Here is a 19597-nt window from a genome sequence, read left to right as displayed (position 1 = left end):
ATAACACAAAATCTACCATCATAACCATTTTTAAGCAGAGAGTTGAGTAGTGTTAACTATGCATGTTGTGCAAGAAAATCTCTAGAACTTTTGCATTTTGCAAAACTGAAATTCTATCAAACCAACTTCCTTTTCTCCCCACCCCAGCAACTACCAGTTTACTTTCTGTTTCTAAGAGAATGACTTCTTTAGATACCTAAAGGGAAATCATGCAGTGGAATAAGAATCATAGAGTATTGTCTTTTTGTTGCTGGCTTATTTCACTTAGCGTAAGTCCTCATAGTTCCTCCACTTGGTAGCATATAACAAGATTCTCTTCTTAAAGGCTGAGTAATATTTTATGTATGCACCACATTCTATCTGTCCATTTAGCAGTGGATATTGAGGTTGGTTCCACCTTTTGGCTATTATGAATAATGCTTCAATGAACATGGATGTGCAAAAATATCTCTTTGAGATCTGTTTTCAGTTCTTTTAGATATATACCCAGAAGTGGGATTGTTGGATTATGTGATTCTATTTTTAAGTTTTCAAAGAACTTCCACTGTTTTAAAGCACTTTCTGGAACAATATATTCAACTTTATCTCATATTTTCTTGCCTCAGCTGTGGAATCAACTATTGCTCTAAGGAGCCATGGTTCTGTTTAATGAAGAATAATATTTAAAAGCCAATATATGGGGGTGGGGTGGGTGGGCACCTGGCTGGCTCAGGCAAAAGAGCATGTTACTCTTGATCTCAGGGTTGTGAGTTCGAGCCCTACATAGGGTGTAGAGATTACTTTTTAAGAAAACTTAAAAATAAATAAATGGCAATATCTGAATATAATGCATACTCTCTGGTCCTAGAGTATTTTGCCTTTCACTAATAAGGTGTTGATTATTATTTCTACTCAGACTCCAAATAGAATTTATTCTAGGGATGCCTGTGTGGCTTAGCAGTTGAGCCATCTGCCTTTTGGCTCAGGCCATGATCTTGGAGTCCCCAGATCCAGTCCCACATTGGGCTCCCTACAGGGAGCCTGCTTCTCCTTCTGCCTAGGTCTTTGCCTCTCTCTGTGTGTCTCTCATGAATAAATAAAATCGTTTTTAAAAAAAGAATTTATTTTAGTTGTGCTTGAAGAGAATGAAAGGAAAGAGAGCAGTTTTCCCTTGTTAATATGTTTATGTTTTCTGCATTAGGGTTTTTTTTTTGAAGGCCTTAGGACAGTGGGACTCTTACAAGTGTCTGAGGAAGCAGTTGAGTATAATTGACCAAGGTGGTGTTGTATTAATAATAATGGTGCCTTGAACTGAAAATCTGTTCTTAATTTTCTAGTTCTCCTGAGTAACTTTGGTTTTAGAAAGCTTTGGTCACAGTAGCAATTCCTAGCTCTGTCTGTAAAAGAGCATAGTAGCTGTTTAATATTCTAAACATGACTCCTTGAAAAAATAAAATTACCCTAGTGAAGCTATGATATTTTCTCTTTTCACATTAAAAATCACTTGTATTTACTGAAATAAGTCGAACAGTTTAAAAGGCTTTTTTTAAAAATAAAGATTTAAAAAAATAAAAATAAAAATAAAGATTTTATGTATTCATGAGAGAGACAGAGAGAGAGAGGTAGAGACATATGCAGAGGGAGAAGCAGGCCTCCTGCAAAGAGCCTGATGTGGGACTCAATCCCAGGACCCCCGGGATCATGACCTGAGCTAAAGGCGGCCGCTCAACCACTGAGCCACCAAGGTGCTCCGCAAAGGCTCTAAACCTAGGACTATAATTGTCCTGAATGTTTTTATCACAGGTACATTGCATCTCTTTACTTCCCCTATTGGTCTCAAAGCATTTCTCTTTACTTTTCACCCCACTGAGATTCTGCATGATTGACTGTTACTTCCATGGATATTTATTCCATTTTTTAAAATGACATTTCTGTGAAATTTTATTTTATACCCTATTATCAGTCAGCCTCCAATGAGATCTATTTTCTCCTTATATGTGAAGATTAATTCCCTACCTGTTTTGGATATTGGCTGGGACATTAGAAGATGAATGGTTCATTATAAGCACAGTGTTTAAGTTTTTCTTTTAGGATGTCATAGTATTCCCACTCTAGTTCCTTTTATGATAGGTGCCTGGTTGTCCTATTGTCATCTATTTCTTGAACATGTCTAGTCAAGTGAAGTTGCATAGCAACAACTTTGGTAGTAGACTGGCTGCATTCCAAAATTTCATGGGTAATCCTGTCTTGACATTTAATAAGCTGATGAAACTACTCAAAAAACCAGATGTGATATCTATAGAAGGTTTGCTATAACCTCCTTTCTGTGGAGATATTCTGGTTAACCCACATCTGTTTCCTGTTGTAGCCCATATTCTCAGTGTGGTTTGTAATATTTGGGAATGCCTCAGAATAGTTAAATCCGTACCACAATGTGGTTGAAACAGTTGAAACCACTGGAGACTCTGGTTCAGATTTGGAGGTAGATTTTAGAAGTGACAGAAGCCCAATTTCAGTTTAACTAATTAAACCACTCTGAGGTAATACAGCAAAGCACACCCTCAAAAGCTGCCAAAAGATTTAATTAGTGTTGGCTCAACTTTTAAAGCATAAGGGTAATCTTTTGGAATCGCTTAAAATGGTTCATTTGTTCTGAGTTCAGAATGTACAAGCAAGCTTTAACCAGGATTTGTGTTGTTATTTTAAACATAAGGGGCTTAAAACCATATTTACAAACCCAGTAACCTGTCCAAAACTGTTACTTGTTGGTTAAGAGAAATGTGATAGTGCTTTTCTTTGAGACAAAGCAGCATGTTCTTTTTTTCACTATGTTGCTTCTGCCTAGTAGAGATTGTGTGGCTGGTAAAAGAGAAATATTTAGGGAGGAAGCCATTTTCTAATAGAAATGTCACCTTTGCAAAAGTAATGGAAGGAAACAGATTTCAGAAAGTAATCATTGGACTCTGTGCTTAAAGGGAAATGTATGGTTCTTTAGATGTAAAGTCTCACAATCAGATTTTTTTTTAAGCTGTTGATCCTTTAATATCTTCAGAGGATTCTTATAATTGCTTTCCACATCATAACAAAAATGATAACAGCATTTGGTAATGACAGCTATTATTACTATTATTATTCAAGTGCCCTTGGATTTGCACCTTATCTTTCCTTCCTTTTTTCATTTAATTATGAAAAATTTAAGACATGCAGTAAAGCAGAGTAAAGATTCTCAGGAACCATCAGCTTTAATCATTATTATTAGTATATGGTCAATCTAGAATTCTCTTAATGGGAAAGCCAAGGAGATGGCAGATATGGATTATCTTATTAATATAACTGTGGTTTTAATACATGTTGGGATAACCTAAAAGAAATGAAAGAATCAAGCCTTTGTTCTTGTTCTTACAAGTCTCAGCTAGTACTTTGAAATGTAAACTTGTAAATGTGATAAAAGATGGAAAACATAATTTTATTATTTTTTCCCATCAGAAATCATTTTTTTGAAATAATTTTAGCCCATATTAGAATTAAATGTAGGATAGCTAAAGAGGGAGGAAAGACCGAATGGAAGATACTTAATCATTTGTGGCTTCACTGAGCCTGAAGGGTATAGGGCAGCCTTGTCAGAGGCAGATGTTGAAAGGACAGAGATGTAATCTAAAAAAGAAGTAAATTAATTTTGTTGTAGGCTGTATAGTCACCACCATGAAATTCTAATCCTGCATAGTCCATTATGGTAGCCAGTGGCCACATATAGTTATGGAGCACTGAGAAAGTGGCTACTCTAACTAGCCATGCTTGAAGTGTAAAATACATACTAAGAAGACCTAGTATGAAAAAAAACATCAAAGTCTCACTAATAAATTTTTAAAAAAATTTTTTTATTTATTATTTATGATGGTCACACACAGAGAGAGAGAGAGAGAGAAGGAGAGGCAGAGACACAGGCAGAGGGAGAAGCAGGCTCCATGCACCGGGAGCCTGATATGGGATTCGATCCCAGGTCTCCAGGATCGCGCCCTGGGCCAAAGGCAGGCGCCAAATCGCTGCGCCACCCAGGGATCCCCCACACTAATAAATTTTTAAGTATTGATTACACATTGAAATAAAAATATTTGGGTATGTTGGATTAGATAAAATACAGTATTAAAATTAATTTTACCTGTTTCTTTTTATTTTTTTAAAATTTGGCTACTAGAAAATTTAAAATTACACCCATGACTCCCATTTGGGGCTTAAATATTTCTCTTGGGCTGCCCTGTTCTAGACTCAGTCCTGTCTTAAAAACTGCAACAGACAAAACAGGAAGATAGGGAATTAAGGGAACAATGTGCTTATAAAATTACATTAAAAGATCTTTAGCACATTTTAATTACATTGTTTATTTGGAAATAGATGTGATACATCTAGCTTTAATGTGCACTTTATTTACTCCCTCCCACCATACCCCTCCCCTGCCCCAAAGGAAAATGACTCCTGGTTTTTCTTTTAAAGTGAAAGAAGGATTAGCTAAAAAGGACTAATGTTCTAATGGGTAAACCTACAAAATCCTTAGTAGTGGCTTTTAAGGAACTGTATTTGAATTCTTGGCCCCACTGTGCTAATCTAAAGATCTTTGTAAGACCTTTATTACCATTTGTTGTTGTTTGACAGATGTTGCTAAAAAAACTTTTATTTTTAATATGTCCTTTGCTCTTTTCTCTTCTTCCTGAGACCCTGGCTTGCACTTAAAGCAGCATTAACACTGATCCAAACACCAGTTTTGACAAGGGCCTAGACCAAAGCATTTTTAATCTATAATCCTTTATGTGTAATTCTGAAATGAAAAAGCTCTCAAAACCAAGTTATTTCTGCTAATTCATTTGGTGGCAAACTTGACTTGAAGCAATGGAAGACTATCTGGAGTCTTTATTTATCCGCCTTTGTAGGAATATGTATATGTTTTGCTGCAAAAAAAATTTTTTTTTTTTGAGGATGAAAGATTGTGGATTGACTTTATTTGTGTCTATCTGGGCCCAAGATCTAGACCTGATGATGTTTTTTTTTTAATTAATTTTTATTGGTGTTCAATTTACCAACATACAGAAAAACACCCAGTGCTCATCCCGTCAAGTGTCCGCCTCAGTGCCCGTCACCCATTCCCCTCCAACACCCGCCCTCCTCCCCTTCCACCACCCCTAGTTCGTTTCCCAGAGTTAGGAGTCTTTATCTTCTGTCTCCCTTCCTGATATTTCCCAACATTTCTTTTCCCTTCCTTTATATTCCCTTTCACTATTATTTATATTCCCCAAATGAATGAGAACATACACTGTTTGTCCTTCTCCGATTGACTTATTTCACTCAGCATAATACCCTCCAGTTCCATCCACGTTGAAGCAAATGGTGGGTATTTGTCGTTTCTAATTGCTGAGTAATATTCCATTGTATACATAAACCACATCTTCTTTATCCATTCTCCTTTCGATGGACACCGAGGCTCCTTCCACAGTTTGGCTATTGTGGCCATTGCTGCTAGAAACATCGGGGTGCAGGTGTCCCGATGTTTCATTGCATCTGAATCTTTGGGGTAAATCCCCAACAGTGCTGCAAAAAATATTAACGTGTTTGGCAGCAAGTGCTGCCCTGGACCTAGGCAGGGGTGATATGCTATGTTCATTGTGTTTACCTTTTTAAATACCACAAAAAAAATCTGAATTCTGAAATATGGCTGGCCTTAAGACTTTCAGATTTTGGACCTCTGTTACCATCCCACAGTAACTGGAAATATTTTATTAACTATACTTATGTATTGAAGATGTTTATTTCAGTACAATCTGAACACAGTGACAGAGGTAAATGAGGTCTTCCTGAAATAGAATTTTGTCATGTCATTCTCCTTTAAGTCCTCTCAGAAGCATCTTGTTTTCTGTAGTTCTCATCTTGGAATTTCATACCTGCTATATAGGATGGTATCTGCCTGAGGTTGTCTCCTTTGAGTCCCTTTTGTGTTCTTTCTGCCTGGACATTATTTCTTTCAAAGTCAGTCACACAAGGCCTCTTTGACTATATCTTAACATGTGTTTTTTTTCATATTCTGGAAAATCCTTTTCACTTTCTCTTTGTCAAAATTCTTCCAATTCTTCAAGATGTACATGAGCTCCTACTATTTCCTATACTTTTTCCTGATAAGCTACAGGCCAGAGAGGTGTCACCTTTGCAAAAGTAATGGAACCATACGTGTATGGTTTTAATGTAAATATAGTTTACCTCCTCAACTAAATTGTAATCGGCTCTGTTATAAACTTCTTAGCATTCATTACGATGTCTTTCATAGTGAATGGTCATTAGATAAGTTTATCACGGATTTTTGGGCTAGGGGAGTAGAATTAGGATCTGGTACAGCAGCAAAAGTATATGTGATCTAATTGCCAAATTGTTTGCTCCTTTTTGTTTACTGTTTTAGTTAACAAACATCTAAGTAGTGTAAGCAAACCATACAAATGGGGTTGGAAATGGGAATAAGGCTGCAGCCCTGTAGTTTTCCACTAGTTGCCAGAACATAGAAAGGTCTGTATTGTTTTTATTCTTCAGTTTAGCAGTGTGTGGTTGTATTGGTTTTTTATTTCCACATATTGTTTTATGTTAATGTTTCAGTTTTTATTTTGAAATACTACATTTAAATATATTAATTCATTACAGCCATTTAAATATAGCTGTTTACATTAAGGGACTAAGGCATATTATTAAAATAATTTTAAAGGCCAAGAACTAACATTTGCTGAGCATCCACACATCCGATACTATCCTATATATTTAATATTATTTTCTTTAATCATTAAATAATTTAGTGACACAAGTTCTCTTCCTGTTTTACTTGTGAGAAATAGCCTGAGGGTACCCAGTGAATGATAGAGTTTATATTTGTTATACCAAAATGTTGTTTGCTAATGATTACATATTTGCAGAGAGCAGAAGCATAGAGAGTAATTGCTAAGTAGAAAATGCTTAATTGTGTAAACTAAAAGGATCTTTTGGAATTGTGCTTTTGTTGTTTTTCTTACTGTGATGTTCAGTTTCTTTGCCCATTATCCAAATTCTACTTAAGCTGCCATCTTTTAAGTTGTTCATTTATCAGATGAACAAACAAATGTTGCGGGCTGAAACAACAAAAAGGAGAAAAGGTTGGTTGATCCTGTAATGTCTTTGGAGGAAAAATTTAAATTCTGTTTTTATAAAGAAGTTCAATACTAAGCATTTAATATAGCCTGTAGATCAGCAAGTAAATTTTAATAGGAAGGCGAGTATATGGGCATAGTACAACAAAATTAATGTTAATTTATTAAATGTAAGATAATGCAGAATAGTTGATTTAAGATAATACTGAAACTAGAAATAAAATCAAGTCAGACATTTTTAATATATTATAAACTTGTATGAAAGTAGTACTTTAGAGTGTAACAGTGCATAATATTTAGCACTGTGTGTTGGACACCCTCTGAAAGGATGAACTCCCCCAGCAGAGAACAGAAGTTCACTGTTAAGTATATGACATTTTAGATGAGGTAGCAGTACATGTTCCAGGAGATGCAGTTCGAAATACCATAGTAGAAACTGATTCAGAGACCTTAGATTAGAACTTTATACATATTTCTTATCTTTTTACATAATAGTAGAAGCTATAAGATTTGGTAGGCTTTGAAGGGTGATTTGCAAAGAACTCGGGAAGCCTTGGAAAATATCCAACCAGGTTTGAAAAAGGAAAGGGAACCAGTAAAATGAAGCGAAAAGAAGCCATCCTGGCTGTAGAAAAAGATAAGGTCATGTCATAATAGTGCCATGAAAATCCAGTGCATAGTTTCAGTGAGTGATTAGGAGTATCAAATGTTTAAAAAAAAAAAAAGGCAAATGAGCACAAGAACTAAGAAAAGCAAGGGAAGCAGTCATTGACCATTTTCAGTAGATTTATTTCATCTGAGTCATAGATTGGAAGTCAGTTGTTGAGAGTTAAGGGACTGAGTGGTAAGAGATGGAGGCAGCTGTTACAGATCACATTCAAAAAATATGGCAGGAAAAACAGAATCATTCAACTTTAAACCATGTCTTTTTTAAGTTGCGGGAAAATGTGTTTTGCTAAAGACAGAAAAAAAAGGACCCTGTGGAGACGGAGATACTGAAGATCTGGGAAAGAAGAAAATAGTATTGAGAGGAAGTTCTTGTAAGGGGGTTAGAGGAAGATGGCTGGAGTCAAGAGATAATCTATGTATTAGGATGGGGGTAAAAGTAGAGTTTTAAAAAATAAACTTTCCTTACCTAAAATAAAGATGTTTCTGTCATAGGTCTAATAAAGGAAAGCTTTTTCACTATGATCACTGTTTCCAGGCAGTAATACAGTAGGGCCAGAAAATCTTTCTTGGAGCTCTGCTTTTAGGAGGGATCAGGAATGTATTCATTCTCCAAAAATACGGAGTAATGTGGTTTTTTTTTTTTCTTTAACATGGGTTTAAAATTTTTACATGGTTTTAAAATTTGGGCAAGAATACCTTTCATTCATTCAAATGGGTAAGCTGTAGGACCTAAGGATAAGACCTGTTACATAAATTTTCATTTCCATTTTATTTATTTATTTATTTATTTATGATTTTATTTATTTATTCATGAGAGAGAGAGAGAGAGGCAGAGACACAGGCAGAGGGAGAAGCAGGCTCCATGCAGGGGGCCTGACGTGGGACTCGATCCTGGGTCTCCAGGATCATACCCTGGGCCAAAGGCGGCGCGAAACCACTGAGCCATTCGGGCTGCCCTCATTTCCATTTTAGAAAGGTTTCTTTAAGTGTCTTAGGAAACTATCTCCTTTTAAATATTATTTGACAAATATTTATTGAGTTCTTTGTTAGACTAATAGTCAACACATAAATGGATGAATTAGTTTCCTGCTATTCTAGAGGTCACATTCAGTTAATCTCTTCTATCAGATATAACAAATATTTATTGATAACTTGTAAGTGAAAATACAAGGATATACACAGTTTTGCTCACTCAGTTGTTAAGTTCTTTGTTTTCAAGATTTGGCTGTTCTTGGAAAGTCAGCAAGAATTTTAAAATTTTAGAGAGGAGAGATAAAGATAACATCTGGTTGTCATTCCATTTAGGCGATCACAGTATTGACTTACACAGACTATTTTCTATTAATTTTATGATAAAATTAATACTTGCATAAAAGATTATGATACTGTTCTTAGGAGGGTTGGGGGAAAAAGACTCCATCTTTTACAACAGAAGATTAGTACATGTTGCTGGAATGTCAAGGAAAGAAAAGATGTCTTTGCCACTTCTAGGGAAATTGCTGAAGTTTTTAATGAGACTGTCAGAATTAATTTAATAATGTTGCTGTATAGGGTAGTTGGAAAGAGTAGGTATGTCATAGTTACTCGAAACTTAGTTTCAGAAAGTGTTATAAACTCCAGATACATTTACAATTACAATCTTAGGAGACTGAGAGATATATTGAGAGCCTTTTATCTGTAGGCTCTCAAAAAATATTTAAACAAAAACAATGAAATAAATATAGTAAGTGGAAGGAGTCCTAAAAAAGATAATAACTGGGACGCCTGTGTGGCTCACAGTTGAGTGCCTGCCTTCGTTCCAGGGCATGATCCTGGAGTCTCGGGATCAAGTCCCACCCACATCAGGCTCCCTGCATGGGGCCTCCTTCTCCCTCTGCCTGTGTCTCTGCCTCTTTCATTCTGAGGTCTCTCATGAATAAATAAATAATATTTAAAAATATATATATATATATAATAACTATGTTTCTAAACTGTGTGATCGTATATGAATCTCGGTTTCCTTCACTGTAAAAAAGAACTCTCAGGAAAAATAAAATATATTAAAATATGTAATAATATAATGTATAGGAAGGTACATTAGAATATTAAAAAATGTACAAGCAAATTTAAGTTAATATTTTTTTAAGTTTTACATAGTTAATAGAGATAAATTCGTAAACTAATATTGCTAGAATTTTTAGAAGGGTAATAATTATTGAAATTGTAGAAATAGAGATAAAAATGAGCTTCTACTGAGTATTTAAAATCATTCTTGTTAAATTAGCATGCTGTCTTTTTGTAAAAGAAAGCACTATAATAGGTATAACCAAGATGACACTTTTCAGTTTTGATACAACAGGTAGTTGGATTGGTTATTTTTATATACGTTTGAAGATTAAGACACATCTTTACTTCTTGTCTTTAAACTTAAACTTGAAGGTTATGAATACTGATGGCACTGGGAGACGAGTACTAGTGGAAGATAAAATTCCTCACATATTTGGGTTTACTTTGTTGGGTGACTATGTTTACTGGACTGACTGGCAGAGGCGTAGCATCGAAAGAGTACACAAACGAAGTGCAGAAAGGGAAATCATCATAGATCAGCTTCCTGACCTCATGGGCCTAAAGGCCACAAATGTTCATCGAATCATTGGTAAGTAATTCCAAAATTCTCTCAGAGATGGAAACCAGGAATGAGAAAATATAGAAATAGTGGCTTGTAAAGCGGCAATGTAAATTGTTGATGTGTTATGAGAATGTAGAAATCATCTTAATTCTTTTTAAACCAGGAATAGCCTTTTAAATGTAGGCTTTGTACTTAAAATGTAGTACATGGTCCCATTTCTGACTTTGACTAGTGCACTGGTCCTTAGGCAGTCTGGTGGTATACTGCTCCCAGGAGGTCACCATATGATGCTAACTTAGTATGGGCAGCTGAGTGACATTGTTCATAAACTACACGTCAGAACTCCTGGGTTCAAGTATTCCTCCTGCCTCCGCCTCCCGAGTAGGTGAGACTACAGGCCTGTGCCACTGCGCCTGGCTTTTTATTCCCTGTTAATCTTAATAGTATTTTTTATGAGATTAGACTTGAATGTATATTTGGGAGCAGATATAATCATACGTCTTTGTGAACCACACCCTAGTCATTTTTAAGTGAACATGTATTGATTGTGTCGATGTTTATGTCCCTCTGTGCCCTTTTATAATTAACGTATCTTTTAGGTTCCAACCCCTGTGCTGAGGAAAATGGGGGATGTAGCCATCTTTGCCTCTATAGGCCTCAGGGCCTCCGCTGTGCCTGCCCCATTGGCTTTGAACTCATCAGTGACATGAAAACCTGCATTGTCCCGGAGGCTTTCCTTTTGTTTTCACGGAGAGCAGATATTAGGCGAATTTCTTTGGAAACTAACAATAATAATGTGGCCATTCCTCTCACTGGTGTCAAAGAAGCTTCCGCTTTGGATTTTGATGTAACTGACAACCGCATTTACTGGACCGATATATCACTCAAGGTTAGCCCAAGAACAAGAACGTTAAAACTGAAGACTAGAAGGGAAAATTTACAAAATGTCTGAGTCTTCATGCTATGATCACTCTCCTTCATTGCTTAATAGGCAGAATTCAACAAAAGCCCTTAACTTTTTAAAGGACGTCAAAGAGAAGGTCCATTCATTATTTAATTAACTGCTTTTTATAATACAGGATATTTTGCTTGAGTGTTTTAAATCTGCAAGATATAATCTACTTTTTTTCTATTTGAGGATGATGAGTGACATTTTCTACAAGAGTCAGCAGTTATTTATCCCATATAAATGACTTCTAGAGGCTTGACTCTTAATTTATTTTAAACAAAATTTTGTAGTCTGGCTGAGGTAGAAAACACCAGTTTGAGTTAGAGTATAGCTTTTTCCTAAAATAAATATCAAAAAGCATACTGAATCAATAGGAAGAAAGAACTCCTGACCAGAAAATCTGGAGAATAATCTTTTGTACTTCTAGATTGTTTTGGGCTAATTTGAGATAGCTGGTGTAAAATTTGTCTAATTTGCAAATATCATGGGTATTGGAGCTAGAGTTGGAATTCTAATGATCAGTAAAATCTATTAATTGAGTGAATAAATGAAGTAAATAAATATATTTTGGCTTGTATGGCCTTCTAAATTTCCTCATCTTGAAAATGGAGGTAATACTTATCTTGCAGGGCTATTTTGAGGATTAAATGAGAAAATAAATGTATACAAAGTACTTAAGGCAATGCTTGCTAAGAAGTAGCAGCTATTATTACTTTAAATTTTGGGAGGATTCACAATTACAGTGGTAATAATGTGATAATGGTTATATACATTTTATAATGGATAAAGTTGTTGGGATATTTTCAGATTGACATGATGACATGGCATACTCTCAAGAACCTTCAGGAAGCTGACTACCAGTTATGAGTCTACAACATTCTGGTCATATCTTTTTTTCACTTGATTACTAATAGATTACTAATAGATTTTGAAGGCAAAGTCATTCTACTGTCTTACTGGAATAAATTTTTGATCCTTAAGAATTACAAAAATTTCTCTCTGGCTTTGATAATAAAACTTGAGGTCACAGTTGAATTTATTAGAGATTGACATCAGGTTTTTTCTGTGCTTGTAAAATATGTGAATTAAGAAACTATGCCTCTGGCTTTTCTGAATCCTCCCAACCAGCAAAAACCAAAACAAATACTCTTTCTGGATGGTGTTTTTTATTTAAGCCTTGTGATTCGGTTGTTACTGTTATTTTTGCAGACCATCAGCAGAGCCTTTATGAATGGCAGTGCACTGGAACATGTGGTAGAATTCGGCTTGGATTACCCAGAAGGCATGGCAGTAGACTGGCTCGGAAAAAACTTGTACTGGGCTGACACAGGAACGAATCGAATTGAGGTGTCAAAGCTAGATGGGCAGCACCGACAGGTTTTGGTGTGGAAAGACCTAGATAGTCCCAGAGCTCTTGCACTGGACCCTGCTGAAGGGTAAACAACTTTGATGCATGCATTTTTTGCAACTATGTTGTACATGACCTGGTTATGCATTATATCTTTGATGTCTTAAGTAGTGCTTATTTAGGACTCTAATAACTAAACCATAGGTGGTAGGCTTTATTTTAAAACCCATTAGTTGAGGGGCACCTGGGTAGCTCATTCAGTTAAGCGTCTGACTCTTGATTTTGGCTCAGGTCATGATCTGAGGGTTGTGAGATCAAACCCCACTTTGGGCTCTGCGCTCAACATGGAGTCTGCTTGAGATTCTCTTTCTCTTTTCTCCCTCCCCCTCCCCCTGCTTGCACTTGTGCACTCTCTGTCTCTCTCTAAAATAAACAAACAAAATCTTTAAAACCCATTAGTGGAGATTTCACTGATTTAGAATTACTTATTAGCTAAATTTTACTTTTGTCATTATTAACATTAGGTAGAGAAAGATTAGTGAAATGAATTAGTGTTTTAAATTACCCGGCATACTTATATGCTAATAAACAGCCTTTCTGAAGATATCAAGTTTGCATTTGCTTGCATACTCTCTCAGGTTAAACCAGATTCCAAAACCCACTGAAATAATTCCATATACTAAGAATTAGTTGTATTTTTAAAAGCTCCATTTTAGAATATTCATTAATTCAAAATGGACAATTCATTTGATCATGTTTAGAAGCTTAGAGAAACTTTGATATTAAATAGTAAACTTTTCAATAAATAAATAGTTGTTTATTTATAACATGACATTGTGTTTCAAGGATAGGTGATCCTCTGACATGATTTAGCAAGTTTTAGAAAGCCAACAGCTAAGAAATCTGAAATTTGAAGAATAATTCCACTTTTAAAAGCAAAAGTTAACAATGAGAACATATAAGCATATTTACCATATCTGTAGTTTAAAAAGTTTCTTTGAAATCATATTAATTGCATTATCAGCTAGTTACAAAGCCATAGCAAAGAAAGTTCTTTGTGCTGACATGTTGTGATTGGATTACGGTGATCTTGATTCCAAGCATGAGTTACCAGATAGATAACTTCAATAGTTGAGACTAAGGACTCTAGTTAATGGCAACTGACATTTCTCTCACAGTTGTTTCTCCTTGCTTCTTGTGTGCACATGCCTGTCACCTGACAAATGTGAATACAGAGTGAGCCCAGGACTAACTTTAATTTTCAGAAGTGTGTTCATGCATTGTTACCAAGTCAGCCATCAGCTGACAAGCTAATGAGTAAATGTCTGTACTCAGATACTTGATGAGAGTTGGCATGTGAAGTGCTTTCCTAGTCCCCATATTCAGAATGTCTCAGAACTAGTTACTAGTTTAGTTGAAAAAGCCTTTAGCTAAGGATTAGTTTCTAGTTCTCACTCTGCCACGTGACTGAGTTGAAGAAATGAGATCATTCACATTTCTTTTATTGCTTTGACCTCTTTACATCTGTAAAAAGCCTATACTATGGGGCTGCTCTAAGTATAATATGGAAAACTTGGAAAAAATAAAACAAAAGCAAGAGAGCGTTCTAAAATTTCACAGGGATTTATAGTAGTAGTGTCACTGCCCAGCTGACTCGATAAAGGGTGATTCATTGCTTTTATACATATAGTATGTATCCTTGCACTGTGTGACCAAATGCATTTCAAATTTTGCTTTTTAACTTCATTTAAAGGCTATTAAGTTTTACCTTTGATGTACTCCTGCAACTTGTTTTTGGGGAGAGTGATTATACAAGTCAAAAAAGAAGTCTAAAAATTTGAAAACTCAAATTACTTGTGTTTGGAAAAATAAAAAAAGAAAATATTCAGAAATGAAATCAGATTCTGAGCTTAGAGCTTTAATTTTTTGGTATCTTGAATATTAGATTTATAAATGCAAGAACTGCAGTAAGGAAATCATTGGTTTGTTTCCAGTTTCTGGGTTTTGGATGGAACAAATTCATTGGAAAGACTAAAGAAAGCTGACTCACTTCCTTTTTAGGATATGAGAAAAAAAAATATTTTGTTGAGGGTGCCAAAATAATTGAAAAAATTATAACCATGATTCTGTTTTATCAATTTCTTTGATTTAATGTGTATTTTCTTTAGTTATTATGCATGAATATGACCCTTTCTCCCAAATAATCAAAAGTGAAATGTTAAATATCTGTTGTTTTGAATTTAGATTTATGTATTGGACTGAATGGGGTGGAAAACCTAAGATAGACAGAGCTGCCATGGATGGAAGTGAACGTACTACATTAGTTCCAAATGTGGGGCGGGCAAATGGCCTAACTATTGATTATGCTAAAAGGAGGCTTTATTGGACAGACCTGGACACTAACTTAATAGAATCTTCGAATATGCTTGGTAAGCTGTACTTCTTTTTATTCAGGCAGATAGTATGTTCTTTCTGTGTAAAAATCTGTGGCTGTTCTTTACCATTGGTTAGGACTATTAATAGAACATCATATGAATGTCTAGATTCTTCCTTTGTCTCTTATTGTGTCCTGTTTATTATTATTAATAGTGGGCCAGGTACTTGGATTCGCATTTCTTTATTTTGTGGAAATTTCATTATAATTGGGCTTGTAATAGAATTTATAACTCCCTAGATATTCCTGAAGTGACTTTTTGTACTAGTAAAATAAGTATATTCATTTCCATCTTTTTATTGAAGGAAGAAGAAAAGTTCAACTTGTAGACCCTTATGGAGAAAAGTAAGACTGTAGTCAAAATAGACCATTTGTAGAAGTTTTAACAAACTCAGTGATTTATAGCAAGAATATAAGTTTGAATCATGGGGTCAGACTGCAGATAGATTGATTTCAGAGGACTGGTCTGGTTTTTAAATTGCTTTTAAATAAAGTGTTCTATTTTAAATTGCTTACAAATGTAATATTTTCTGAGTTATAACTTTTTTTTCTTTTTGCCAATAAGACGTATACCCTCACATGTTTCATACCTCTGATTCTCCCCTGTCTACTGCCGTTCTGAAAATAGGACTCAACCGTGAAGTTATAGCAGATGATTTGCCTCATCCTTTTGGCTTAACTCAGTACCAAGATTACATCTACTGGACCGACTGGAGCCGACGCAGCATTGAACGTGCCAACAAAACCAGTGGCCAAAACCGCACCATCATTCAGGGCCATTTGGATTATGTGATGGACATCCTCGTCTTTCACTCCTCTCGGCAGGCAGGCTGGAATGAGTGTGCTTCCAGCAATGGGCACTGCTCCCACCTCTGCTTGGCTGTTCCAGTAGGAGGTTTTGTTTGTGGATGTCCTGCCCACTACTCTCTTAATGCCGACAACAGGACTTGTAGTGGTAAGCTGCATTTCTCCCCAAAGCAAACTAGAATTTGAGGAGAAAGCAGGATTTTGAAAACACTGTGTAGTTCATGTTCTTTTAGGGTTAAAAGTTGTAGAAGTCCAGAATTGATCATTTGTCTAACAAAAGAGAAGGAATAAAGATGGAAAAAATGTGAGTTTTTGTAACTTACTATTTGATGATAGCTAGTTGCTGTTATAGAAAAATTGTTATAGAAAAATTAAATCTTTTACTTTGAAGCATTAAATATTTAGTGCACAATTGCATATTGAAAAAGACAGTCATGCATTGCTATACATAATTTATATTCATTTTTATAAAAAAGAGCAGTATAAACAGTACAATAAAGAATCTTCAAAATACAACCTCTTTGTCCTTTGAAGTTCATAGAATAGACTAAAGATAAAAAACTGAAGTGTATAAGAGGCCAGGTGGAAAATGCATATGAGTAAATTTAGCCCTGTATGAAACATTGTAAATATATGGGAACTAGAGAGCACATGCTCTGAACATAGTGGGTGGTCGCTACTTAATTTCAATTGATGTTAGTAGATCTCCTCATCCAGTCATGAATCCAGAAATTTTTTTTTTGGCTGCAATATCTTCTGATATTTAAATATTAGCAATACTTATATTAAACATACATTAACCACACACACACAGCACTAATAATAGCAAAACACTGTAAACAGACTGCCTTGGAGAAAGTTGGTTTATGGTTCAAGTATATGTGAAGGCCCATGTCTTTTTTTTTTTTTTTTTTAAAGATTTTTTTATTCATGAGAGACACAGACTGAGGGAGAAGCAGACTCCTTGAAGGGAGCCCGATCTGGGACTCAATCCCGGATCCTGGGATCAGGCCCTGAGCCAAAGGCAGAAGCTTAACCACTAAGCCACCCAGGTGTCCCAAGGCCTGTGTCTTGTTGGGTAGACAAGAACTAATTGGTAGATCGGATAAAGAAATAGAGATTTCTCAAAGAAAGAGTAAATTCATGGTAGAGACATGTTAGGATTATGACTGACTAGCATAGATGGTAACAAAACTCCTATAGGGTATTAGATTAACTAATACTATTGAAGTATTAGTAGTATTATATAACATTTATAATGTAGAAAATATTACATATGAATAATGTAAAATAAGTATATTTTCATATAACATATATTCTATAATTATATATTAAATAATATAACAAATATTACATATAATAATCATTAACTAGTTAACTATTGAAATTACTTTATTATGTGCCTGAAAGTATAAGAAGTCACATGGGAAAGGATTCATTGTGTTCAGACACAAGGCTTCAGCTGTGAAAAACAATATGAGTTGATAGTTTAATGATTTGGAGTCTTTGCCGCATACTAGTTTTGTGTTTTACTACAGCTAGTCACATAAACTTTTTTTTTTAAGATTTTTATTTATTTGAGAGACAGTATGAGTGAGCAGGGCATTGGGGCAGGGCAGAGAGAAAGGGAGAAGCAGACTCCCTGCTGAGTGGGAGTCCAGAGGTGAAGCTCAATCCCAGGACCCTAAGATCATGTATGACCTGAGCTGAAGGCAGATGCTTAACCAACTGACCCACCCAGGTGCCCCCAGTCACATAAATTTTTTAAGTCTTAAATTTCTCATTTGTAAATGGGAATAATAACTACCATGTAAGGTTGCTATGAAAATTAAGACATAACATGATTTGATTGCTGTATAGAATGTATTTGAAGAGAAAAAGGCGTGGTAGCAGGGACATCAACTAGACTGGTATGGTAATCAGGTAGACTTGCTTGGGATGGTAGCAGTGGTGATGGAAAGAAGCTGGATTAAAGGTGTATTTTGAAGCTAGAGTGAACAGAACTTGTTAATGGGTTGTATGTGAGGGAAGAAAGGGAAAGTAAGCAAGGATGACTTTTAGATTTTCGGTTTGAATAGTTTAGATAGGAGACAAGAAGACTAGAGAGGAAGACTAGTTTTCAGAATGAAATAAAAAGTTTAATTTTTGGCATATTAGATTGATTTTCCTATGGGACATTGAAATAGATACATTAAATAGGTGGTTGGAGAGAGGGGAGGAAACATGAGATAGTAGATAAATTTTGGAATTGCTAGCATATGCTTAAAATGGATGAAATTATTTAGGGAGGGGATCCCTGGGTGGCTCAGTGGTTTAGCGCCTGCCTTCATGCCCAGGGCGTGATCCTGGAGTCCCAGGATCGGGTCCCACATCGGGCTCCCTGCATGGAGCCTGCTTCTCCCTCTGCCTGTGTCTCTGCCTCTTTCTCTCTCTCTCAAATAAATAAATAAAATCTTTATTAAAGAAAGATTATTTAGGGAGAAGGTTTAGAGTTGGGGTCAGCAAACTTTCTGTTAGGGCTAGAGAGTAAATATTTAGGCTTTGTGAATCATAGTTTCTCAAACCTCTTCACCTCTGTCCACTGTACCATGAAAGCAGCCATTATCAAGACATTTCTAAAATGTGTCTGAATTCCCATAAACTTTATTCCAAATACAGGCAGCAGGCCAAGATACAGCTATGGGCCATACTTTGCCAACTCCTGGTATAGAGAAAGGAAAGGATCTGGGAACCTAAGGAACTCTGTTTGAGAAGAGAAAGCAACAGCCAAAGAGGTCAAAGGAAAAGCAGGAGAGAATAGTGGCATCAGAAATAAGATTGTTCCCAAAAAGTACTATGTTGAATGCTGCTGAGAGATTAAGTGAATCCTAAAATAGAATTTTCTGGATTTTTGAGTAAGGAGGTTATTAGTAACCCTAAAGAGAGTAATTGCAGGGAAATAACAGTGAAAGATAGAGTTGGTCAAAATGTGAATGGAGAAAGGGAAAGAGGTATGTTTTTTAAAGAAGTTTGACTTTGAATGGAAGGAGAACATAGAGGTAGTAATGGAGGATGGAGACAAAGGGACTATGGAAAGACCTTTGGAGATCATTATTTTAGCTGCTTTTATCTGTGCATATTAGTTGGTGAGTGAAGGCTATGAGAAATCAGTGCTGAGTGTTTCTAATATCTGTCTTTGGCTACCTTTTGGTGATAGATCACTAATGTTTCAAGAAGCTTTCTGTTGTATGCTCTTTCTCTAATGAGTACTATTTAATATTTGTGTAGAGATGTATTAGCCAGTGTTCTTTACCTGTACTTTTTCTTTTTCCTGTAACATTTATCACTCTTTGATATCCTATATAATTTATGTACTCTAATATATACATATTATAACTTCTTTATTATGTTAACTGCTTTTTGTCTGTCTCTTGGAATATAAACTCCTTGAAGTAGCTTTTTTGTTTTGTTTTGTGTTTTCACTGATATATCTTAGGTGCCTAGAATAGTGCTTGATAAATAGTAATGATTCAAGAAATCATTATTAAATAAAAGGATGAAGTACCAGGACAGGACTTGGAAGAATACATATGATCTTCCATTCAATAGCTCTGTGACCTTGGGGAAAAACTTAACCTTTCTGAATTTGCTTACCTAAAAATGAAGGTGATAA

At 35.5% G+C, this 19597-nt stretch overlaps 1 protein-coding gene across 1 annotated transcript in view; it reads left to right on the top strand.

The window, feature by feature from the left end:
• Nucleotides 1-19597, top strand: part of LRP6 (LDL receptor related protein 6) — a 161594-nt gene that overhangs the window by 99665 nt on the left and 42332 nt on the right. The window contains exons 8-12 of the mRNA XM_041735969.1: nt 10218-10434; nt 11007-11296; nt 12566-12792; nt 14949-15133; nt 15767-16093. Coding sequence (XP_041591903.1) covers nt 10218-10434; nt 11007-11296; nt 12566-12792; nt 14949-15133; nt 15767-16093 — 1246 coding nt within the window. The remainder of the gene's footprint in view (nt 1-10217; nt 10435-11006; nt 11297-12565; nt 12793-14948; nt 15134-15766; nt 16094-19597) is intronic.

The sequence above is a fragment of the Vulpes lagopus genome, chromosome 21 (genome assembly GCF_018345385.1).
Source record: "Vulpes lagopus strain Blue_001 chromosome 21, ASM1834538v1, whole genome shotgun sequence".
Taxonomy (NCBI): domain Eukaryota; kingdom Metazoa; phylum Chordata; class Mammalia; order Carnivora; family Canidae; genus Vulpes; species Vulpes lagopus.
Note: the sequence above shows the minus strand (reverse complement) of the source record. Positions and strands in the feature narration are given on the sequence as shown.